This window comes from Diabrotica virgifera, chromosome 6 (genome assembly GCF_917563875.1).
Source record: "Diabrotica virgifera virgifera chromosome 6, PGI_DIABVI_V3a".
Taxonomy (NCBI): Eukaryota; Metazoa; Arthropoda; class Insecta; order Coleoptera; family Chrysomelidae; genus Diabrotica; species Diabrotica virgifera.
Window position 1 is genome coordinate 23027488 of NC_065448.1, and position 27586 is coordinate 23055073.

Sequence of the window (27586 nt, forward strand, 5' to 3'; positions counted from 1 at the left end):
CACAATCATTTCATCATCCACAGATACCGTTTTATTTGTAGTAACTGCATCTTTAAATGAACTTTCCAAATACTCTGTTTTTGTCCTACTAAGTTTTAAACCTTTTTCCTCCAGAGCTTGTCTCCACTGTTCCAGTTTTTGTTCGAAGTCTCTTTCACTATTTCCCATTAACACTACATCATCAGCATACATTAGAAACCATGGAATGCTACCCTGTAGTTTCGCTGTTATCTGGTCCAAAACTAATGAGAATAAGGACTAAGCATCGAGCCTTGGTGCAGTCCTACTTTCACCTGAAATTTATAAGTCTCTCCCACACCTGTCCTAACACTAGTCGTTACTCCCTCATACATATCTTTACATATTCGCCAGGGACTCCTTTCTTATTGAGTGACCACCACAGAATCTCTCGAGGAACTCTATCATATGCTTTCTCAAGATCAATGAATACCATATGAGCGTTGGTCTCTTTATTCCTGTATTTTTCCATCAGTTGCCTTACAATGAAAATTGCATCTGTTGTTGATCTGCCCTGCATAAAGCCAAATTGATGATCGGATATTTCGGTTTCTTCGCGTATTCGTCTATCAATTACTCTCTCTCCTATTTTCATGGTGTGGCTAAGTAGTTTTATAGCCCTGTAGTTTGTACATTGTTGTATGTTTCCCTTGTTTTTGTAGACAGGTACTAATATACTGCTTCTCCATTCGTCTGGCGTTTGTCCAACTTCCATAGTTCTATTAAATATACCTGCTAGTCAACTTATTCCTGTCTCTCCCAATGCTTTCCATAATTTCCATACTTCCCTAGGAATATCATCTGGTCCGACTGCTTTTCCTTTCTTTATTTTTTGAAGCGCTTGAGCCAGTTCCTCGTTTTTTATTCTGGTAGCCATTGCTGTTACTGCCTCCGTTAACTCCACAGGCTGTCTGTCAAATTCTTGATTTAATAAACTATCAAAATACTTTCTCCATCTCTTTTTGACATCCTTTTCGTGAATTAGTATTTTATCATTTTCATCTCGGATACATCTAATCTGATTAAAATCTCTTGCTTTCTTTGCTCTCTGTTTAGCTATTTTATATATCTTTGCTTCGCCTTCCCTGGTATCAAGTTGATCGTATAGGCTTGAATACGCTTCTGCTTTATCTTTTGCTACTGCTACTTTCGCTTCCTTTTTGGCGACCATATAGTTTTGAAGATCTATGTCCGATCTGGTTTCTTGCCACTTTTTATATAATTTTCCCTTCTCTTTTCAAGCAAATCGATCCATTCTGTAAAAATTGCGAGGTGAAAAGCTTCGGTTCCTGGACTACTTCCCATTGTGTGCAACACCATTTCGTTCGTAATATGATCGGTTTATGATATTTTCAAATTCTCCTAAAAGCTCCATCTCAAAAGCTTCCAGCTTTCTCATTAAGTCAACATTAACAATCCAAGCTTCGGCACCATAAACAAGAATAGAGTGGATGTAACATTTCACCATCCGATATCGGACTGAAATGATTGAGGCTTTTGAAATTTGGGCTTACCGCAGAATATTGAGGATATCGTGGATAAACAGAGTAACAAATCAAGCTGAATATCATAAAACGAAGAAAACTAGAGTACTTTGCCCACTTGATGAGAAATCCGAAATATGAAATACTACATATAATACTACATATAATATACTACATACTTTTTAATATAGAATGTAACAATAATGTAATTTTGTTTTTACACCTATTGAAGTGGCTAGTTACAATTACTTGTACACTGTACGTAAGTAACCACACTTTCTTATTTTTTCAACTGTCAAAATTTCACCCTTTTGCTTTTTAATGTTAGTGGTGCACTTATTTCCAGGTTTACACTGATGATGGTCAGTTTGACCGAAAACGTTTTGTACTTCCACTCCTTTGTGGATAAATTTTAAGAATTTTTAATATATTCATATGCCTACATACAACAGAAGTGTTTACTTCATTCCACGTTACTGCATATAATATCCAAGGAAAGTTAGATAGAGAAAAACTTCCTGGCTTAGGAACCTCTGCCAGTGGTATGGAGTGAGCACCATGACACTATTTCGGTCAGCTGTGAACAAAGTAAAGGTCATGCGACTGATTTCCAATGTTCTGGGAGGTCAAGGCACTCAAAAAGAAGAATATCGGATTTACAGGTTGAGTCTTTGGTTACTTAGAAACTTCCTCATCTTCAACAAGGCTGCTATTCTTGATCGAATTTCTGATTTCTAATTTAGATCTTCCCTAATTTAGACTCCTAAGTATTTCAGTTTGTCCACTTATTCAATATCTTATAACTTTTTTTTTGTTTTCTTTATGTTTATTGTTAAACCAAACTGTTCCCTAGTAGGTATTACAAATTGTGTTAGAATATCCGTCAGAAAAATATGTATCTCTTCACTATCTTGGACCAGTGTATATTTTATTTGAAAATAAAAATCTGGAAAATAATTAAAGGAAAATACCAACTATTTTTAAAACAAGTTTTATTTTAAAACAATAAATAGGTATAAAAAATTAATTCTAGTAACAGTACATATATACACTTCTTAAACATCAATAGGCACTTTAAAATTAAAGTCCTCACTTAAGAATCCCTGATATATTCGCTGACACAAATGTAGAAAATTGGTATGACAGATCCGTTCAAAGTTTGAAGACGATACAAAAATGACTCATAATATCGTTTTATCTTCCAAAAAACAGTTTTCTACAGTTCTTTGTGGAATCCATTTTCCTTTACGTGTGTATCCTTTTCTGTATCCTTTTCTGCTGGTGTAGAATATTTTAGTGCCCCTAAAATGAATACAAGATAGATTATGATCTATTTTATTGTTTTAAATATAAATTAGGCTCGAAGAAATTATGTTTAATTCAGATAAATTACAACTTAAAGGCGGGTTGACATTACTAGTGAATAACGAACGTGGCTCACGCTTACGTTGCATAAATACAAATGTACTGCTCGAGTTTGAAAATAGATAATAAAATATAGTATTTTTACTTCAAAAACGTTATTACGTAGGTCAAAATTTTTGATGTAAGAGAACTGTCAAAACATTAGAATGTGACTTTTCATTATTGCTATGTTTATTATAAACATAGCAATAATGAAAAGTCACATTCTAATGTTTTGACAGCAATAATGAAAAGTCACATTCTAATGTTTTGACAGTTCTCTTACGTCAAAAATTTTGACCTACGTAATAACGTTTTTGTAGTAAAAATACTATATCTAACAATAGCACGGGCAAAATACGTAAGCGTGAGCCACGTTCGTTATTCACTAGTAATGCCAACGCGCCTTAAAGCAGGCAACCTATTGTACTTTGATGATATCATACCGGATTGTAATTTTTTACATGATATGTGTTAAAATTGGAGTTTACACCGTGTCATTATCTTACATAGATGGTACATCATAGTAACAGAATATCAAGAACTTTGCACGAAATATCAAGAACACAAATTAGACTTCGACACGTAGATAGCCTACCGTGCCCCCTATTCAACATTGCAATAGAGCAGTGGTCCTCAGCCTATTTGAATCATGTACCACCAAATTATTTTTGGTACCATCTAACTGAAATACCTATCTCGCAAGGTAATCTAAATTATATGCTGGAAATAACGGACCTGCAAGAGATACACTGAACGGTAACATCCTGTTTGGGGGCACCAAAATGAGCTTTTTTTCTGCTGGTGTTACACAAAATACTAATTAAAAAAAATGAAAGGCGCTTATGTTGGTTTTGCATGCGGGCTTTACGTATCACCGCAAATATGATATGTACCACTAGTGGTACATATACCACAGGTTGAGAACAGCTGCCCTAGAGAAAGCTGTTAAAGAATGTGGAATAACATCATGAGGAACCGTTATTAATAAGACTGTACAAATACTAGCCCATGCGGATGATATTGATATAACATCAAGAAGAAAGGTGGACCCGGTCTAGTCGTTCACGGCATTGGAAGTAGCAGCAAAAAGGATGGAGCTACGCATTAATACTAGTAAAACTAAATGAAGGTGACAAATAATAAGCAATTAGCAAAACCCAAAGAACTAACGGTTAGAACATATACTTTCGAAGGATTAAGAGAGTTCACATATATCTACGCGCACAAATCAACCAAAGTAACACAGTAACTGCAGAAATCAACAAACTATGGATTAAAGAAACTTACATCAAACATAGTCACAAAAAGAACGCAAATATTGAGATACACAACTCTTATCAAGCCCGTCCTCACTTTCCCGTCAGAAAGGTGGACGATGATGACAAAAACCTGCCACTTAAGGCTGTTTTGAACGTAAAACACTCAGACATATTATTGTGTTTCAATTTATCAATCAAAGATAGAATAAAATTTTTTATTTTTTTAATATAACGCGGGCACATAAATTTGATACACCCTGTATATTGATTTGTAAATATTTATTAGAAGTTAGCTTTCACGCAAGGTGGTTTCTCCTTAATGAATTTTTCCATGAAGAATATTAAAAACATTTGTAAATAAAAGTGAAGTGAAAGTTATTTAGGATTATTATTTTAAACCGATTGTTTATTACGGGAAAGGTAGAAGCCATAGGTAATTAGTTCTTAGAAAATTAAGGTAAAGAAAGTTTGGAATTTTAATCTCTTTTTGTTTAACCCCGAGTAAATTTTGTAGAATTTCCCGAAAGTAATTATTATGATGGTAGGAATATTTTTGAAAGTATGAGTGGGTGTTTCGAATGAAAAAAGAATGGGGAAGAAGAAATGTCTGTGATTGGTTTGGCAATTTGGACTGGGAAGGAGAGAAGGTTGAATTTTCAGATAGTTTTGGAAAGAGGGATTATTGTGTTACCGGCATTCGAGAAGAGCAGTAAAAAGTTTTAGTGAGTAGTTCAGAAGCAAGTACTAGTGGTTGTTTCTATAGTGAGATTAGCTGAAAAGTGGAATGAGAGACAAATCAAATCGAGAAGAAATACCTCTTTGATTCTGTAAAGTCCAAGAGAGTAAGTTACAAGAATTATCGTTATTAAAATTATTTGTGACATTAAGTAAAAAGATACTTGGGTCTCAGGAGATTATTGTTAAGAGAAAGAGAGGAGAGATTTTGGAGTTTATTGAACGAGTACTGGCAAAAAGAGGCCTGGCTTGTGTTTTGGAGAAATAGTTGCTGGTATCCTTTTGGATTGTTTGCTGAGAACGGAGAGGGCTTTGATTGGTAGCCTAACATAATCAACAAGGAGGAGCTGTTTGGGTCAAGAGGAGACATCAATGTGTGTGAATCAAAAAGGTCAGTCAATAACCTATGTGATATATTTTTTTTATAATCAGAAGTTAATTTTTTTACGTAAAAGCATATGAATTTAAGATTCCAACATTTCAAAAATTTAATAGGAAGTATAAGTAATTTTGCGAATACCAAATTTGTTTGTTTAGCTGGGTTTATTAATGGTGTCAAGAACAAAGCGATAAATATTTGTTTGAATTAGATTAATTTATATGGTAAAAGTTTCTTTTGGACAGTTTGCCCACAGAATTTAATTGATAAATTTACAGAACATTGCTTTTGATAATAAAGGTAATTGTATGTGCTTATTTATGATTTTTCTATTTATTTCCTTTTCCTATTTTATCCCGATAAGGATCAACTAAGAGATACTGAAGCCACGAGAAAGGATAAGTATAACCTAAGAGAATTTAATTAAATTTTTTATGACAAAAGGCACCCTGAGATTTTTTCTTAATTTTTTATGTATGATTTGCGTTAATTAAATAATTAATTAAATAAATACTAATTAATATAAAAGTAATAGAAAGCAGATCATAACAATATTTATAAAGGCGTGCAGACGAACAGATTTTGGCGTAGATGCATAATTTTGAACTTTACCACCTTTATAGTAAATATAGTATTCTTTTTCTTATGCAATCCACTAATGGATGTTCGCGATCACGTTTGACCATTTTTTTCTATCCCTTGCAGTATGTATCAGGTCTCCTATGTTTTTTAGTCCTGTCCATTGTTTGACATTACGGAGCCATGACATTTTCTTCCTGCCCACTCCCCTTCTTCCTTCGATCTTTCCTTCAATTAAGGTTTGCAGAAACTGGTATCTTTCATTTCTAATTAGGTGCTCCAGGTATGCCGTTTTTCTCTGTTTAATTGTACATAGCAGTTGTCGTTCTGTACCAATTCTTCTCAGGATTTCTTCATTTGTTATTCTTGCGGTCCAGGGAGCTTTAAGTAGGTCCATCAAAAGTCCCTAGTATTGGTAGGTCCATCAAAATAAGCAGGCAATGGTGGCTGGGCCATCTAGGGAGAATGAACGAGGTGGAGTGAGAAGAGGCAGGCCAAGAACACTATTTAGGGACCAAGTGGAAGACGACTTACTAGTATTAAGAGTACGAAATTGGAAAACCACTTATAGGAAGAAATGGAAACTGATTCTAGATCAGACCAAGGCCCACAAGGGATTGTAGGGCCAATGATAGCGATACATCGTAGGAACCAATGTAAAAAACTTCTATTTTTTGAAAATAAACACAGAAGTACACAAGGCTTAATCCTTATGAGCTATAATGTTTTCTTACCTAAGAAACTGAGCAGCGCTGGAAGGTACACCAATCCATGTAGTGCTCCTATTATCACGATGCCTAGATACATTCTGAAATAAAATATCCGAAAGACCTGAGAACTAGCAAACGCTAAAATGATAATACCACAGAATTTTGTCAGGGTTATTCCGCTTAGTACCTAAAAATCAAAAATTGTTAGAGTAATGAGAATAATATAAATATTACAATAAATAATGTATGTTCCGTCGCTCCAAACTTCCCCTAACTTACTTAAGGGATGCGGCGAAACTTTTTCGGCGTGGGCATACTAATGGCTTGATTACACGTAACGAGTACAGTGGCGAGACAGCAAATTGTTACTAGGCCGAGACAGTGGTGAGGGCGAGAGATGGTTTATACGCATTTGGCAATTTTTTAATTTGGAGGCGAGTCAGTTCAGTTTCGATTCACAAAAACAAGGAGTAGTGTACTTATGGATCGTAAAGCTGACATTAAAAATATATCAAACAGCTTATACCACTGCTTATACAAGAATTGACGGATATATTATGAGAAAGAGATAAGCGTCTTTGGACTATAGACAATGGATTTTAAGAAGACCAAATCTCGGTACTCCCGATTTCTTCGATTCATTGATTTTTTTTATTTCTTGTCTATACGTCGAACTTAATTTTTTTTGACTTCTTGAGTTTTAAAACCAACAATAATTATTTCTTCTACAATCGATACATATGTTGCATCACGTACTTGTTTATTTTTATACTCCAAAGGTTTGAAATTTCATAAGCACGGGTGTGACTTATACAACTGAACTAAACTGTATTGTCCTATCTGAGTTCCATTTGTTAGCTATTTTTGAGAATCACATTCATTAACTCAAGTCGTCTCCTCTGATAAAGTGGTAATGTGCACAGTTATACAGCGAGTGTTGTTAACACATACCGAGTGGATTGGCGAGTATACGATTGAAGGGTGGGAGGTCGAAGACTCGGCCTAGTAAATAGAACAAGATCCGAGTGACTTTCTCGCTATATTACTGGGTCGAGTGCTCGGCCAAGTACTCGTTAGTATGTTTATACCAAACGAGCACTCGGCCGAGAACACTGTCACGCTACAATACTCGTTACGTGTAATCAAGGTTTAAGTAATCGTATAACCGTTACGCATATAACGTCACGCGTATTTAGTATAAACCCGTGAAAGTAACACGTCGTGACCCACGTGAAAGAATAAGATTTCGCAGTCTAGCCCAATTCCAGAATCCAGTGCCCTGGAGAAACAAGAAGAAGCAGACATTCATCATCAAAGGTATAGCGTAACATTTAATTTTACATCCGCACACAATTCAATCGATTGATAAATTTTGCATTTAATCATTTAACTTATTTTGACATAACGCATAACAAACAGCTGATCTGGGGGTGCGGGTTTCTGGAAGGAGTTGGAGAGGAAGTCTAAAGAAGACCTGCGGGAAACGCTTGGGCAGGACATGTCGGTAAAGGGAATAGAATATGACCCAATGGAGAAATGTAATTAAGGAAGCTATTAATTAGGTATGGTCGAAGCGAAGATCGGTGGGATATGTGCATTTTATCAATGAAATTCGATATTTTTAAGATATTCCAGAAGCCGCTACAGATAAAATGTTTTAACGACCTATTAATCATTTAGAATTACTCGATGGATATTAGTACAGTTAAAATAATTAAGACGATAACCAGACAATAATGATTTAATGACTGAAATTTGAAGGTTTTTTTAGTTTAATGACAAAAAGAGCAAGCCCATTGGCAGAACCCAATTAAAAATTATTTTGCACATCATATTTGAAACATTATTTGGTTGAAAAATCCCATTTTTGTTGGCAAAAAAATATATTAATTTGTTTGGACTAAATTACAGTTGTGTTTATCTTAAAAAGGATATGTTACTATCAACATTTACACAGTGTTGCCAAACTGAATTTTGTTAATTTGGGTGTAAATTTTTTCCACGGATCTCCGAGGGTACAAACTTACTTTAATTCCTGTATGCGCCAAGGCATCTGTCGCTCGATCCAGGGCATTATGTTTCGCAGAATTCTCAAATGCGTAAACCATATGTCCACAAAATTCAATTGCTATACCCACACTCTAAAATAATGAAAAATATAATTAAAATTTGTTAGTACATATTTTATGTATACGTTATATTATCTGCTATATTAATTAGTTAGTATTGTAAATGGTCGCTTTGTTGCAGACATATGAACAATTGAACAGTTCCTATACGTTCTCTGAAACTTTTAATCCTCAATCTTATACTGTATTTTCATATCCCGAAGTTTTATTTCTCTTCATTTTCTTTAGTGTGTTACTTATTTTGTGCCATATTCCTTTTTTGCCATTCGTTAATTTTCTCCTTAGATCTTTGAGCCTCCTGTTATCTCTAATTATTCATTGGTTTTATTCACTTTTGTACTTTCGGTTTTGTCCGTCCTTATAGATTTTTGTAATATTTTGCTTATATGTCTAATTTCGGGGTGTTCTTTGCTCCTACTACTTTGTATTTTTCTCCTCTCTTCCAATATACACACACCGGCAAAAATAAAGAAACACCTTAAAAATGGGGCATGTTTGATGTATCGAATCTTCTAAACCAGTTATCCGACTGGAGTGATTTTTTTGGTATGTTTTAGCCTTATTATCTAAGAATATCAGTGTAATAATATTGTTGCTAGATATGTAAACGTCATTTTATACTGGATGTGACAATCTTACTGTGTTTTTTCCCAAAGTTCGGAACACCCTGTGGAATATTCTAGCCTATACAACATATTGAAATTAAAACTCAATTGTAGCCTTAGGTTTTTTTAACATTTTTTTTTGATTAATTTGCTTGTGTGGGATAATAAAAGAGTTAGGTGCTTAGGCCAATCAAGTTATCAAGTTAGGTTTTACTAGACATAACGGAAAAGACGAGGTTTGACAGTTGAAATGTATAGTATAAGATATTACAAAAAGACTACCATCTTTGGATTCATCAATTTTTTAGTGGAACATTTTTTAAATAAACAATCAAAACGTCAAACTTAGCTTTTTACTCATAACTTAAAAACTTGTTTATTTAGAAATTTGACGTCTACAGGTAACTTTCTCAGAAAAAAAAAGATACATCGAACGAGATACGCTAAATAAAAATCGGTTAATAAACAAAAAAGTTATTGCAAAACGGATGACAAAATCACTGTTTTTGAATATAGTTAATAACAATTTTATTGTTTGTTAAAATACGTTTAAATATACCCAAAATTGAGGGCACTATGGTGTTTGAATGGTGTGCAAAAAATGGTCCAGATCTGTTAAATAGTTTTCGTAAAATTGAATTTGTTTATAAAATTTTTTGAAAACGAGCTAATTTCTGAGGCTGGTCCAGTTAATATGGCTGAATGTATCTCAATAATTCGGGGCTCATTTCCTTCGATAAGATGTATACTAACAGCTTATGTGTAACGTTACAAACGTCACATCTTTGATATTTTGTTTTTAAATAATTATTTTACCTTATTTTCTTTAATATTTCATTAATCATTATCTTCTTCTATTTGGTTTACCCATTTCCCCTTTAAAAATTGGTTGGCGCTCGTTCTATAATAGGCAACCCTATTTACATTGTATCTTCTCTCGTGTTTCATGTTCGTTATTTCAAATTTCAGTCCAAGGTTCGTTGTCATGTCATTTTAATGACAGTGACAACCCCCATATCTCATTCTCAAAATGGAGGTGGAAATGTTTTAAAAAGCAAAGTAGCTCCAAAAATAAATCATTTTATTTCAACAAATCATCTTCCTCTTGGGGTGAGCTACATATAGTTTTTTTAATAATTTCTTACAGTAATTATATTTCTCCATCTAACAGTTTTTCTAATTTTTTTATCTAACCTTCAAATGTTCAACCATGTGTTTGATTTCTATATTTCTTTTCATCTATTAATATGCACGTTTGGTAATCAGAATTTTAACTATTCTCATCTAAATTCTATGTAATTTACCCTTGCCAATTACTATTTCTGAATACTGTTGTGGCAAAGGTATATTTTGGTTTTTCTTCTTGATGGTTGATATGTGTCTCTGTTTTATAGTTTTTGGGAATAAAGATCACAGTCCTCCCTCCGGGAGCTTCAAGCCATCCACACCGGTGATGGAACTAGGGCTATACCACAACAATGGACCATGAAATCTAGGCTGCAACACTGAACATCTTTTGCTGCACTGACCTAGGGCCTCAACATCTGCCCAGGTCAAGAGAAGTCCACAGCAGTACCATACGACATCAAGAAGATACCATCAGCTACCAAAAGCCATAAGTATAATCCAGAATTGTTAGTTTTTGGCAAGAATTTGAATACATTTGTTAATGCAATTTACTAAGTCATTTTATTTATTATATCTTTATGAACAATAAACATGATTAGTTAAAAAACTATGTTTTGTTTGCTTCCATTCCAATTTTCAGAGTTCATTCTAAGGTTAGGACAAGACGAACACACACCTGAGTGACTGAGCTAAGCTAAGGGTGTAACGATGGCTATCTTGGTTAGTTGGGGTAATATTTTCGAATATTATTTCAATTAGCGGGGTAGTCAATCGCCTTTTTCGTTACATATGAAAAAAAAGTAAAAAAAAAATTACATATACGTAAAAATTACATTTTACGTTTTCGTAAAATTGAATTTGTTTATAAAATTTTTTGAAAACGAGCTAATTTCTGAGGCTGGTCCAGTTAATATGGCTGAATGTATCTCAATAATTCGGGGCTCATTTCCTTCGATAAGATGTATACTAACAGCTTATGAAAAAAAAAGTAAAAAAAAATTACATATACGTACACAAAATTATTTGTTAATAAATAGCAGTTTTTAAGCTTATAAACAATTACAATAATTTCGTAGAAATTAGATCAAATTAAATGGCAATAAAAAATACGGAAAGCTAATTAAAATACACAACTTTCAAAAAAAATTTTTAGGTCCTACGACCCTTGGGGTCTGAGATAGCCCCTTTTTTTGAAAAAATCACTGTTACGTTAATTAACAACACTAAGAACTGAAATTAATCAATCTTTTATAAGAAAAGTCAAAGTTTTTAACAAAGTTGTTAGTAAGAAAAAATGTTAAAAATTGTTTAAATGGGAGTGTTATAAACACAGAGTATTTTGCGTTCCGACTAAAGTAAAAAATAGCGGGCGTAGTCGACTGACTGAATAGTGGGCGCGGTTGGTGACCGGCATGCCGCAGCAACTATTAAAATTACGTTATCCCGACCACAAAAATCCACTTTAAGGTGAATGACAAATTTTCGTCATTCCTTATGTTTTCGAGGTCTCTGAATCCGAATATGGAGTTAATTTTTTTCTAGAATTAATGGAACATGTTCAAAAATCAAATTTTATGCAAAAATGCGAAAAATAAATTTTGATGATTTTTCAATTTTAACGCACTGTATTTTTGGTCGCTGTAAATATTTCCTTTTGAAAATTTTACTGTGTTATCTTTGAAGCATTTAAATAACAATGAGATTTGTCCAAAATGACTCAACACGTTAAAAGAGAAGTTGTTAATTTTTAAACATTTTGTCGTCAGATTTCGTTAGTTTCATGTCTACTTAAAAAAGTTGAGTGACAATCTTTTTAGTTTAAAATTTTAATTAATACAGAAATAAAATATAATTCATGAAGAAGTTTTCCAAAAAAAATTAATTTAAAATATGCAATAGGAAAAATGTTATGTGACTTTATAGACGAGGGGCACACCCCAAAAAAGCTTATTTCTCGAGATACTGATACTAATTGTGGTCATACATTTTTTATGGTGCTGAAAACTAAAATTAGGGTTGTTTTGAATTTTACGTGGGGAAACATTATCAAAATCGGAACTTTACCCTAAAAATAAAAAAAAATCACGTTTTTTGAGTTTAATTTGCTACAACTCTGTTCCATTGTAATATTTTTTTCTGATATTTTTATAGTATATATTTCTCACCTTTCTGAAGACAATGGGACCTGCTTCAATATTTCTGTCTTGCCATAAAGAAAGTTATAAATTGTTTGAAGTAAAAGGTGCAGACTCTTGAATTGCAAAGTTTAATCGCAAAAGTTGAGTAACAAAATTTGAAACTTAGCTGTTTAATTAATTTTAAGTTAAAATCTAGAGTACAGAGAACAAAATGAATGTTTTATAGAAAAAAGTGGTGTAACTTTTAATTTTAAGAAAAACGTGATTTCATTTTTTTTTTATTTTTAGGGTAAAATTGCGATTTTGACAATGTTTCCCCATCTAAAATTCAAAATAAAACTCATTTTCGTTTTCATCACCATCAAAAGTATAAAGTAAGACCAAAATTAGCCTTTCACCACACCGTGGTTGATATCTCGAGAAATGAGCGTTTTTTTTTGGGGGGGAGTACCACTCGTCTATAAGGTCGCGTAACTTTTTTTCTGTTGCATATTTTAACTTTGTGGCCTTTTTATTGTTATTTTTTAAATTCATTTATTTAAAATATAATTTTACTAAATAAATGTGCAACATAATAATATTCATAAAATTCAAGTTTCTACCAAAATATATAAATATAATATTAAGCTTCAAATCCGGTATACTGTCAATGTTAAAAAAATGGGCTGCAACGGTCTAGCGCTAGCGAATGCTAGTCCGCGAATTTATTCTCATTCGGCTGCGCCCATCATTTTTTTTTACTTTAATCGGAACGCAAAATACTCTTTCTTTATAACAATACTGTTTAAACAATTCTTAACATTTTTTTTGCAAAAAACTTTGTTAAAAACTTTGACTTTTCTTATAAAAGATTGGTTAATTTCAGTTCTTAGTGTTGTTAATTAACGTAACAGTGATTTTTTCAAAAAAAAGGGGCTATCTCAGACCCCAAGGGTCGTAGGACCTAAAAAATTTTTTTATAAGTTGTGTTTAATTTAATTTAATTTGATCTAATTTCTACGAAATTATTGTAATTGTTTTTAAGCTTAAAAACTGCTATTTATTAACAAATAATTTTGTGTACGTACATGTAATTTTTTTTACTTTTTTTTTTTCATAGGGTATTAGTATACATCTTAACGAAGGAAATGAGTCCCTGATTATTGAGATACATTCAGCCATATTAACTGGACCAGCCTCAGAACTTAGCTCGTTTTTCAAAAAAATTTATAAACAAATTAAATTTTGCAAAAACTACTTAACAGATCTGGACCATTTTTTGCACACCATTCAAACACTATAATGCCCTCAAGTTTAGGTATATTTAAACATATTTTAATAAACAATAAAATTGTTATTAACAATATTCAAAAACAGTGATTTTGTCGTCCGTTTTGCAATAACTTTTTTGTTTATTAACCGATTTTAATTTTGTGTATCTCTATCGATGTATCTTGTTTTTCTGAAAAAGTTATCTGTGGACGTGAAATTTCTAAATAAACAAGTTTTTAAGTTATGAGCAAAAAACTAAGTTTGACGTTTTGATTGTTTATTTAAAAAATGTTCCACTAAAAAATTGATGAATCCCAAGATGGTAGCCTTTTTGTAATATCTCATACTACACATTTCAACTGTCAAACCTCGTCTTTTCAATTATGTCGAAAAACGGCTTATTTTTTACTAACTTGATTGGTCTAGCTTTAAAAACTAGCCAAGTTCTTCATCAATACAGGGTTGTTTCTAAATAAGTGCGACAAACTATAAGGAGTAATTCTGCATGAAAAAATAATGACAGTTTATTTTATAAACATATATCCGTAAATGCTTCGTTTCCGAGATACGGGATATTGAATTTTTCTTGCAAACTGACGATTTATTTATTGCTCTAAAACTGGTTGAGATATGCAAATGATATTTGGTACGTTTTAAGAGGTGGTTATTGCACATTTTTTGACATACAATTAAGAATTTTATATTTACCACTGGCGTACATATGGGTATAAACATTATAGATATATCCATTTATGTGAATACACAATTCTTAATTGTATGTCAAAAAATGCGCAATAACCACCTCTTAAAACATACCAAATATCATTTGCATATCTCAACCAGTTTTAGAGCAATAAATAAATCGTCAGTTTGCAAGAAAAAATTCAACGTCCCTTATCTCGGAAACGAAGCATTTGCGGACATATATTTATCAGGTAAACTGTCATTATTTTTTCATGCATAATCACCCCTTAAAGTTTGTCGCACTTATTTAGAAACACCCTGTATTGATGAAGAACATGGCTAGTTGTTAAAGTACCTAACTTTTGTATTATCCAACATAGGTACATGAATCAAACAAGAAAATGTTAAGAAAGCTTAAGGCTACAATAGAGTTTTAATTTTAATATTTTATATAGGCTAAAATATTCCACAGGGTGTTCAGAATTTTAACGAGAAAACACAGTATGATTGTCACGTCCAGTATAAAATGACATTTACCTATCTAATAAAATCACTCCAATCGGACAACTGGTTTAGGAGATTCGATACATCAAACATGTCCCATTTTTAAGGTGTTCATTTAATTTTGCCGGTGTGTGTATTTATGTTTGAGGACTGTTTATGTTTGGTTACATGAGTAAGTTTGAATCTAATCTAATATCTCTTATCTAGTATTACAATACTTGATGAAATTAACATTTTTACTACTTTTATCTGATTTCTTGTTTATTACTCTTTTAATCAAATGCAAAATAATAATTTTATTTCTTCTTCTTCTTCACGTGAAGTATCAGAATTATCCGACGTTGGCGATCACCATTGCGAAAGCTCCTCGGTCTTCTGCAACATGGAATAATATTGTCGTGTATTTGATATCTGAGTCCACGTACGAATTTTATTTGACCAAGAAACTCGTTTTCTTCCTTACACTTCTACGGCCTTCTATTTTGTCTTTAAGGATCAGTTGTAATATTATTTTATATCGATTCCCCCTCACTATATGTCCCCGATAATATATTTTCCGATGTTTAACAGTCTTCATACTCTATCTTTGTTGACCTTCCAAAGATAGAGAATTTCTAAAGACTGTTAAACACCGGAAAATCTTTTCTTGCTCTCCAAGGTATCTTCAGCAATGCTTCAATTCTGTTCATGTTTTTTTACTTCTCCATTTTATAAACTTACGAGCATAGAAATCCCACCTAAAAATTTGGTCATTTTTGAAGCCTCGTATTTCCTAAACCTATTGGCCGATTTAAATGATTTTTTAATATGTTATAGCTTTATTCTTCATCAATATCGCTGTAATAATATTGTTGCTAAACAGGTAAGTGTTATTTTATACCGGGTGTAACAGTGATAGTGTGTTTCTTCCTCAAAGTTCGGAACACCCTGTGGACTATTCTAGCGTATATAAAATATTTAAATTAAACCTCGACTGTAGCCTTAGGCTTTCTTAATATTTTGCTTTTTGATTCATTCGCTTATGTTGGATAATAAAAAAGTTAGGGATTTTAACAACTAGCAACGTTCTTCATCAATACAGGGTGTTTCTAGATAAGTGCGACAAACCTTAACGGGTAATTCTGCATGAAAAAATAATGAACGTTAGGTTTATAATCATATGTTTGCAAATGCTTCGTTTCAGAAATACGGGATGTTGAATTGGTTCGTACAATCTGACGATTTATTTATTGCTCTAAAACCGCATGAGATATACAAATGAAATTTGGTTGTTTTTAAGAGGTAATTATTGTGCATATTTTGGCATACAGTTAAGAATTTTATATTCACCATTGGCGTGCATACGGGTAATATGACCGGGTAATATGACCCGTATGCACGCCAATGGTGCATATAAAATTTTTAATTGTATGTCAAATATGCGCAATAACTACCTTTTAAAGCCTACCAAATTTCATTTACATATCTCAACCGGTTTTAGAGCAGTAAATAAATTGTCAGTTTGTAAAAAATAATCAACATCCCTTATCTCGAAAACGAAGCATTTGCGGACATATGTTTATAAATGAAACGGTCATTATTTTTCATGTCAAATTTCCCCTTAAAGTTTGTCGCACTTATTTAGAAACACCCTGTATTGATGAAGAACGTTGCTAGTTGTTAAAATACCTAACTTTTTTATTATCCAACATAAGCGAATGAATCAAATAGCAAAATGTTAAGAAAGCCTAAGCCTATAGTTTAGTTTTAATTTCAATATTTTATATACGCGAGAATATTCCACAGGGTGTTCCGAACTTTGAGGAAAAAACACACTATTATTTTTACACCCGGTATAAAATAAAACTTACCTGTTTAGCAATAATATTATTACAGCGATATTGTTGAAGTATAAGACTATAACATATTAAAAAAATCACTTAAATTGGACAACAGGTTTAGGAAATACGAGACTTCAAAAATGACCAAATTTTTAGGTGGGCCGATTTCTATGCACGTAAGTTAGTTTATTTTTTAGTTCCTTCTCGTATCGGAGGTTGGCTATCATCACAGCTATCCGTACCTGATTGGCGGCTGCTCTGAAAAGATCTACTGAGCTGCAACTATACCACTCTTTTAGCTTTCTCAGCCAGGAAATTATTCGTCTTCCTATGGATCTTTTACCCTTAATGTTACCTTGCATTGTGAGCCTTAATATATTATATTTCACACTTTTGGCACTGTGGCCTAAATTTTCCAGCTTTTTTGTTTTGATGTTCTTTATTACCTCGCAATCCTTTTGTAGACTTTTTAACACTTCTGCATTTGTAACTCGTTAGATACATAGTATTTTCAAAACCATTTTATAACACAACTAGACATGCATCAAGTCAAACTAGTTTTATTTTATTCAGCAAACTTGACTTGACTTGAAAACCAAACTTTTTTTGTAAAAAAGTTTGACTTGACTTGATTTCGATATCTTTAGGTTTGACTTGAAATCAAACTTCTTCAAACAGTTTGAAGTTTGAATATCATATTGGGCAACGTGTTTATTTCCAATTCTCTCTACTACTCCGCCAATGGCGGATCTAGAAATTTGCCGAACCGTTTTCTTCTTCTTCTTCTTTTTTTCTCAAACTATCATGTGAAGCGATTTTTCAGTGATTTGGTGTTTATTTAAACAAATTTGCATTTTTTTTATCGTAACATCTCAATGGAAAAGCAATGTTTGAATAGAATGGACTCAAAAATGTGAATATTAGGCATAATAATAAGTTTTTTTTATTTAACACAAGTTTTTAATCAAATTTTAGTGTAGAAAACGTTAAAATACTGTTTTTTACATGTTCTTCCATTCTCAAAATATAAGTTCTTCGATTTGGCTGAAAATTTGCCCACACATAGACAAAACACAGGACTTTAAGTGGTTCGAAGAATTTATATAGTTTTGCAATACAAGAAAAGTTACATGCAATAATATCAGAGTTAAAATTATATATAGTCCAGTCGGGTTAGCATTTGATCTTGCATGCCGAGCTACCCAAGCAAGATTCTATTTTTCTAATCTTTAGGGGGTCGATAGTAGTGTAAATTTAAAATCGCGAATGAATTCCGCCGTTACGTTAGCCGCCATCCTAAATTTAAAGGAGAACCGGTTTTGCTCAACATCTCCGCCATTTTTAACTTTTCGACAAAAAGCGTAAGGAATGAAATTGTTGAAAATATGATTTCCTATAATTTATTTTATTATAATTTTTTTGTGCCGTCAAAAATTGGATCAAAAACTTGTTTTTAATTAAAATAACTTGTTATAATGCGTTATAATGAATTTTTGAGTCCCTACTATTAAAACATTATTTTTTCTATTGATATTTTACGATAAAAAAATGCAAATTTGTTTAAATATATATCAAATCACCGTAAAATCGGTTAAAATGGTATTTTGAGAAAAAAAAAGAAGAATTAAGCAGAAGCTATACACTAAATTTCAGACAAATCTGAGTAGTCCTGTCGCCAGGGGGGTACAACAGCTTCCTGTATTCAGATGGACTTACCCAAGTTTTTTTTATGTATTTTGACCTGTAGAACACGAATGTTTTGGGTAACAGTTGATCCGGATGTCGATAAGATTGTTATAAACCAAGAAGTTGAGGAATCACATAACAGCGATTTCTCGCAAAACAAAACATTTTTTTGTATTTTTTGGTCCATTTTAACCAAAAAATGTTCCTACAAATTTTTTCGTAGGATGCATAGTTTTCGAGATAAACGCGGTTGAACTTTCAAAAAATCGAAAAATTGGAATTTTTGAACCCGAAAAACTTTTGATTAAAAAATAAAATAGCAATTCTGCTTACCGCATTTGAAAGTTCAAGTCAAATTATATCGGTTTTAATTATTTGTATTGCCAAAAATGTATTATTTTATTGTTAAAACAAAGCTATAAACACCTAGTGCTTGAGTGATGTTTCAATGATTTCTCATTTAAAATCGAACGAGAACGTAGAGGAGGTAAAAGTGCAAGCGGGGCTATTTCTAAGTAGCATGCATTAAAACGCATGTATTAGGCACGGGAAACAGTATGTGTTCATAGCTTTTTTTAACAATCAAAAAATAAATTTTTAGCAATGCAAATATTCAAAACAGATATAATTTGACTTAAACTTTTAAAGGCGGTAAGCAGAATTACTATTTTATTTTTTATTCAAACGTTATTCGGGTTCAAAAATTGCAATTTTTCCATTTTTTGAAAGTTCAACCGCGTTTATCTCGAAAACTATGCATCCTACGAAAAAACTTGTAGGAACATTTTTTGGTTAGAATGACCCAAAAAATACAAAAAAATGTTTTGTTTTGCGAGAAATCGCTGTTATGTAATTCCTCAATTTCTTTGTTTATAACAATCTTATCGACATCCGGATCAACTGTTACCCAAAAAATTCGTGTTCTACGGGCCAAAATACATAAAAAAAAACTTGGGTAAGTCCATTTGAATTAAGAAGGCCGTTGTACCCCCCCCCCTGGCGACAGGACTAGAGATCCAAAAGTTTTTGTCTGAGTGATTTGACCTGGAATGTACCAGGTTTATAATCTAATATATTATATTTAATAGAAAGTTTCACTTAAAAAAAACTATAATTAGTACATTCAAGATATAAAGAACTTAGGAATTACTGAACGGGAGTCTTACAACTTGTAATATGAAGAAATGAATCTACACGGATAGTTTGACTTTCGAACAGGAATAAAGCACTTTGTTACTCCGAGTTCCCGTTAAGGGGAAAGGTGCAAAATGTCGCCTGTCAAAATTGTCAATGTGTTTTAAATGTAGATATTCATTTTTTTCGAATCCTGCATTTTTGAAAAATTTAAACGCGAATGAAAGATTACGTTATTACCGAGGGCCGAAATTCCCTTAGAATAAATAATATCTAAGTTTCTTTTGAATGAAATTTTTCAATTAAAAATCACACTAAATTTTACCTTTTATTTTCACTCTGTAACTTATTAAAATAAACATTATAGAAGTTTTAAGGGATTTTTGGCACTTCGAATTAATGTAATCTTTCACGCTGCTTTTAAATTTTTCAAAAGTATTTATTAGTTTTCTCAGGATTCGAAAAATAAATATATTTAAAACACATTGAATATTTTGACAGGAGGCATATTACCCCTATGCCATTAATGGTTGCAAAAAATACTATTTGGTTGATCAATGGACAATTCAAAATAATCATTTGGAGTTTTTATGACTTTCTTTTATTAACAGAGGCATTTATCTCATCGAAAGCAACATCTGGTACCAACCTGCAGGTACCAACCTGCAGTAATCTTTCATTGACTATAATCGCTTCCTATAGCGAGTTACTTTTATATGGAACTCATTGTATTATTAAATTTCTTATCTTAATTGGCAACTAACATGTCTATTTCAACAAAAAAGTATATCTCTACGAAATAAATTATTTTTCAAACAAGTTTGACAAACAGTTTGAATTTTCAAACCTGTACTATTGACCAGTTTGACTTGACTTGAATTATTTGTCGGAAGGATTGACTTGAGTTTGACTTGAAATTAAGTCAAACTCAAGTCAAGTTCAAACATTCAAGTCAAACTTGTGCAACTCTAAACACAACATCTCAAATGCTTCCAATCCAACTTCTTAATATTATCCACTTTTATTATCCAGATTTCCATACAACAAAGTCGAGAACACGTAGCATCTTAAGGCTCTTATCCTAAGCTCCAGAGGAAGGTCTCGATTAAGAAACATGTTTTTCATTTTTATAAATGCTTGTCTTGCAATTTCAATGCGTGTCCTGATTTCTTTATCTTGGCATTGTTTTCATTTACCCAGGTTCCGAGATATTTGTAGTTATTCACTCTTTCTACTTGTTTTCTCTCGATATCTAGTCTTCCTACCGTATGTTGCTTAGAAATAATCATAAATTTGGTTTTCTTGACGTTCATTTGTAGTCAATTTTTTACCTACCATTACAAAATTAAATACAAAATATTCTTGTTACTTACCATTACTAAATTGACCAAGGAGATAGCATTTAATGAAATGCCCCATAAGTACATCAATCCCATCATGTGAGAAATGATCATAATTGCAGTGGACGTCAGTATAAGCGATTGCATGATACTGAATCCAGTAAATACAAAGGTTGTGCCCAAAATAGTCGCCAAAGATACAGCTAATGACCTTAGCGTGTCACTCCAGATAGTGAGGTATTGTTCGAAATATACATAAAATACACTAAAAATAACAAGAATAATCAGGGAGGTGAGATTAATATATTCTAAAAAAATGTAAATTCATAGTAGACCAGGGCTGATCTGTGAAAAACGTCTATTTTTGCATGTGCAAGGTGGCATTTGGATTTTTGCAGATAAAGTTAGGTGACAACTTTAACAATAATAATTGACTTATGCTCCGTCACAAATATGCCCGGAACATTAATTAAAAAATTAAAATATTTAAAAATTTCGAAAAATATCGATTTTTTTCTATTTTCATTGCTTATAACTTTTAAACGATTAATTTTGGAACAAAGTCGTGGGTAAAGAAAATAAAGATAATTGAATTTTGTATAAAATACGGCTGCTTTAAAATGTCTTAAAATATTACCCTTACTGCAAAATATCAATAAATAGAAAGGGGGCAAAAAGACTGTTTTTATTCAATGTTTTTCAACCAGTTTGGTTGCAGTTAGAACCTTCATATTTCGCTTAGAAAATTCTTACAATATACTTAAACCGTCCACCAAATTTCGTTAAAATCGACCTAATAAATTTTGCATAATAATTTTGCAATCTAAATTTTTTTAAAAAAGTTCAAATTTTTAAAAAAATTTCTTAAGAAAAAGTAGACTATTTAGAAGTTTGCTATTTTTTTGCATATAAAAAGGTTCTCTACCTATCTAATACACTTTACAGGATTAAAATCGAATTATTTAAGCAGCCTCAGCACTGTTTTAAAGTTATAAACAATGTTTTGGCTTATAAACAAATACACTAAGGATGTTTGAGTTGGAATAAATTCATTTTCTTGAGAATGGGCGGCTCTGGAGATAAATCCCGAAACAGATCAATTTTTATTTTTAAATTATAATTTTTTGGCATAAATATCATACTAATGACGTCATCCATCTGGGATGATGACGTAATCTAAATATTGGAATTAATTTAATTCAATTTTTTTTTAATTCAAGTCCTGTATAAATAATTATGTGAATGTTTATATTAGTGAATACAAAATTGAATAGCCTTTCGATTGAGCTATCACACGGCACCTATTCTCATTTAAAAAAATCGTCGATTACGTCATCACGCCCATATGGATGACGTCACTAGTATGATATATATACCAAAAAATTAGTATTTAAAAATAAAAATCGACCTGTTTCGGGATTTATTTCCAAAGAAGCCTATTCTCAAGAAAATGAATTTATATCAACTTAAACGTGCTCACTGTATTTGTTTTTAAGCCAAAAAATTGTTTATAACTTTAAAACCGTGCTGAGGCCGCTTAAATAATCCGATTTTAATTTCGTAAAGTTTATTAGATAGGTAAAGGGCCTCTTTATATGTAAAAAAATTAGCAAACTTCTAAATGGTCTACTTTTTCTTAAGAAAATTTTTTAAAAATTTGAAAATGTTTTAAAAAAATTTAGATTGCAAAATTATTCTGCAAAATCTATCAGGTCGATTTTAATGAAATTTGGTGAACGATTTAAGTATGTTGTAAGAATTTTAAACATTGAATAAAAACAGGCTTATTTTGCCCCCTTATTTTGTATTTATTGCTATTTTGCAGAAAGGCTAATAATTTAAGACATTTTTAACCAGAGTCGTTTATCATACAAAATTCAATTATCTTTATTTTTCCCTACGACTTTGTTTCAAAATGAATCGTTTTAAAGTTATAAGCAAAGATAGTAGAAAAAAATCAATATTTTTCGAAATTTTTAAATATTTTGATAATTTTTTTATTAATGTTCCGGGCATCTTCTTCTTTAAGTACCGTGCCCAAATTTTTAGGCGTGGGTAGCTTCCATAACAATTTTCCGATATCGTTCTCGATCTTGTGCGGCATGTAACAATTGATCTGCTGATAATCCAGTCCATTGACGAAGGTTTTGGTGCCATGAATATTTCTTTCGACCAATTCCTCTTTTTCCGTCGATCTTTCCATTGAGTATTAACTGCAGCATCCTGTATCTGCTACCTCTCATTATATGCCCCAGATATTCAAGTTTTCTCTTTTTTATCATCTTCATTAAGTCACCTTCGCCTTGACCTACTCTGTTTAAGACTTCTCTGTTAGAAATGCGTTGAACCCAAGATATTCTGAGCATTCTACGATACGACCACATCTCAAAGGCTTCTAATTTGTTCATCATGTTAACCTTCATGATCCAGGCATATTTGAGCATAAAGTCAATTATAATTATTGAAGTTGTCGTCTAACTTTATCTGCAAAAATCCGAATGCCCCACCTCTCACATCCACCTCAAAACAGATCCGCCCTAGTGTATAGTATCATTATTCAATGGAAACACGCCATTTTTTATTTAGCAAATCTAAAACGGTGGATATAGTTTCTAAAGAAAAAATTATAAACATAAATAACATTTATTGATTTAATCCTTCTTCTTGTTTATGTGCTTTCTCCCAATCGGAGGTTGGATATCATCATCACTACGTTTATTCTATCTACCACTGTTCTGAAGAGTTGGTATTAAACTGATCAGTCCTTTAAATTTTTTAACCATGACAGTCTCCTGCTTCCGATACTCCTTCCTCCTCTTATCTTTTCATATATTATCAATCTTAGCATCGCATATTTCTGTCCCCCATTACTGTCCCAGACATTGTAAATTTCTTATTTTTATTATGTATATTATTTCGTTTTCTTTGCCCATTTCTCGCAATACTTACGTGTCTGTTTTCTTCTACGTCCACGGTATTATAATCTTCCCTCCGTAACAACACATTTCAAATGACGTTAGCTTAATTATATGTTGTTAAAGTTTGTTTAGCAGTAAATGGTTGACTTCAATTAAAACATCCTGGGTTAACCGATAATAGTATAAAAGACCCGTTTTCAGGTAAATTTTAAATATGTTTCATTTACATATTTCGGGTAAAAATTTTGTGGATCCTTTGCTTTATTATAGGAGTACCGTCTAGTCAGTGGTAATTATTGTCAAAAGACCAACCCGGTCTACCTCGTTCGCGTATCGCTTCGGACCGGTCTTAACAATGGGCCAAGTCAGATAAATTTAATAATATTTACGACCGCACTAATTGAAGTCAACCATTTACTGCTAAACAAACTTTACTTAAGTATCTAGCTTTCAAGTCCATATTGTATTATCGAACAGATTAACATCTCAGAGCTTTTGCTTCCATTTCTAATTTAGGCCTATAATGCAGATAATTGTTTTCATTTTTACAAACGCGTTTCTTGCTATTTCGATGCTGGCCCTTATTTCTCTTGTTTGATAATTATTTTTTGAAAACCAGATTCTCAGATATTTGTATTTTTCAATTTTTTTGTGTCGGTACATCTCTCAAATGTATGTTGGTTTGTATATTTATTTTCTTTGTTATTATCATATTTTTAATCTTTTTTATATTCATTTTAGTCCATATTTTTCACAGAAACTGCTTGTCTTGTTTAGTAGTAGTTGGAGTTGTTCAGTAGAGCTTGCCATAATCATCTTCATATCTTATGTTAATAATAGTTCCATGTCCACGTGATTCAAGCAAGTGTTGCACAGTCCATAATGTTTATTTATAATAAAACACGCTGTATATGTCTATATTTTTAAAAGCCCCTTAACAACCTAATCTCCACGAACTCTATCATTTAGGATTTTGTTAACATATTTTGTCATGAACATCAAAAAGCTTATAAGATGATATTTTACATGAAATAATAGTAAGTTCCTAATAAATGACAATATCTGTGGCAAAAAGTTTATCTAATGCCATCCCCTCTTTGTGAACACACACACTAATAAATAACAAAATAGTTAGCTGAGACTAAATGAATTTAAATTTTAATTGGTTACGGGGATAATTGCAGAAGTCAACTTGAAGTGGCAAATTTTAATCACAGTATACTCATTTGTCTAATCTTTCGCAAGGTACTGTGTCTATTACTATTGTGTACTATTGTCAATGCACAATTCAGACAAATTGTATATGTCAAAACAGTAAAAAAACAACACATCGTTGAAGATGATGGTGAAAGTGCTTATTTTGTTGTGTCATAGGGAATTGTGTGTTAAAAGTATCACAGAAAATCTGTAAAAAATTCACAAGGAAATAGGTTTTCCTTTAGCTGGCTGTATACTATATATCACAAAAATTAAGTAAAATCCTATATAAAAGGTATATTTATTAAAATTCCCTAAAAAGGGCTACATCAAAAAAGCAGAACTAGTTTTCGATCTGATTACAGATCATCATCGGTGCTGACCTAAAATAAGTATAACCTAACAAGTTGAAGCAAAATTTAAAATGTTAACTAAGTTTGAAAAAAGATACAGATTATACTCACAGGGTTCTAAACTGCTAAGCCACCACAAATGAAAATATTTGGGTATACCCTTTAAAATTGAGCAGCCATGGAAACATTGACTAGAATTATTATAATAAACCTTGATAGACCAGGGCGCATCTGTAAAAATATTAGTACATTTGGATGTTGAGAGGTGACTCAAATTTTTTTGCAGAAATTGCTTCAAAATAACTCATATAATAAAATTTGAGTTATCCTCCCACTCAAAAAGTCCGTAACATTGTTTAAATAATCAAAACGTCAAAAAATGATGGAAAAATTCGATTTTTTTCTTGGTTTTTTGATTATAACTTTAAAAGTATTCATTTTCAAGAAAAGCCGTACTAACATAAAAGTTGCGTAATTAATTTTTCTACAATATAGGATAAACTGATCATTTTAAAAATTGTCATCCTTGTTGCAAAATAGCAATAATTTCGAAAAAACCATAAAAAAACAAGTATTTCTTTTTACGTTTTTCAACCATTTATGCTACATTTAGGACCTTCATATTTCACCCAGAAAAACTGTATGGTATGATAAAACAATACTGTAAATTTCATTAAGATCGGTTGAATAGATTTTGCAAAATAAATTTTGCAATCCAGCTTTCGCAAAAAAATCATTTTTTCAAAATGTTTCAGCACTGAAAATAAAGCAGACAGCAAGTTGAATTTTTTTACATCTAAAAGATTACCGTACCTTTCATTTGTAACTTGCAAAATTAAAATCGGTTAAATACCACGGCGTCAGGAATTTTTTTAAATAAACATTAATTTTTGGTGCTACGCGCAGGACAGCGGATACGGTCGCTCTGATTGGACATTCCAATGACCTTTGGTAATGATTGATAAATTTTAATTTTTAGTACATTTCGAAATAAATAAATAAATTTGTTTATTGCAAAATAAAAACACATACTCTGCCCTTTGAAATAACACTTTTTTAGCAAAAACTTTCTTTGTTCATATATTTTAACTTAGTTAGAAAATAAAAGTGTATTATTTTTAAACATATGCAATTGTTTAAAAAAATTTTCACAAACAATAATCAAATTAGTTTGGTTTTTGTGGAATTAAATATGAACATACAACAAAATATAGAGTAAGATAATAATATATTAGATAAAGATTGGAAGAAATTTTGGTGGAAATCAACTTGTGTGAATCGAACAGCGCGCTGTCCTGCGCGTGGCACCAAAAATTAATGTTTATTTAAAAAAATTCCTGACGCCGTGGTAGTTAACCGATTTTAAATTTGCAAGTTGGAAATGAAAGGTACAGTATTCTTCTAGTTGTAAAAAAAAATTAACTTGCTATCTGGTTTATTTTCAGTCCTGCAACATTTTGAAAAAATGAAAAGCAAAAGCTGGATTGCAAAATTTATTTTGCAAAATCTGTTAAACCGATCCTAACTAATTTACAGTGTTGTTTTATTATATCATATAGTTTTTCTGGGTGAAATATGAAGGTCCAAAGTGTAACAGAAATGGTTGAAAAACGTAAAATGCGAATACTTGTTTTTTATGTTTTTCTCGCAATTATTGCTATTTTGCAACAAGGATAACAATTTAAAAAAATTTTAACCAAACTTATATTGTAAGAAATTTAATTATGCAACTTTTATTTTAGTACAACTTTTCTTGGAAGTGAATACTTTTAAAGTTATAATCAAAAAACGAAGAAAAAAATCGAATTTTTCCTTCGTTTTTTGACATTTTGATTACTTATTTAAACATTGTTCCTGGACCTTTTTGAGTGGGAGGATAACTCAATTATTATTATGTGGGTTAATTCCAAGCAATTTCTGTAAAAAATTAGAGTCACCTCTCAACGTCCATCTCAAAACAGATCTGCCCTGGACTATGATGTATTAAATATCACATGATTTGACCCTCACTTGAGTTAAATTCGTTCCTCACATTTTGAACGGTCTTTGGCAACCAATTATAGTAAGGGAAATCTTGAAAGATGTCAAGACTAAACTGACAGTGCAACAAGAAGTACCAATATATACC

The 27586-nt window shown here is 31.8% G+C and overlaps 1 protein-coding gene across 2 annotated transcripts in view; it reads right to left on the bottom strand.

Moving 5' to 3' along the window:
- Positions 1-2477: 2477 nt before the first annotated feature.
- Positions 2478-27586, bottom strand: part of LOC114331412 (NPC intracellular cholesterol transporter 1 homolog 1b) — a 104460-nt gene continuing 79351 nt past the window's right edge. For both annotated transcript variants that reach the window (XM_028280999.2, XM_050654830.1), the window contains exons 21-24: positions 21024-21255; positions 8599-8712; positions 6596-6758; positions 2478-2804 (exon numbers count right to left, since the gene is read on the bottom strand). In XM_028280999.2, the coding sequence (XP_028136800.1) occupies positions 2719-2804; positions 6596-6758; positions 8599-8712; positions 21024-21255 (595 nt within the window). In that variant the 3' untranslated portion in view covers positions 2478-2718. The remainder of the gene's footprint in view (positions 2805-6595; positions 6759-8598; positions 8713-21023; positions 21256-27586) is intronic.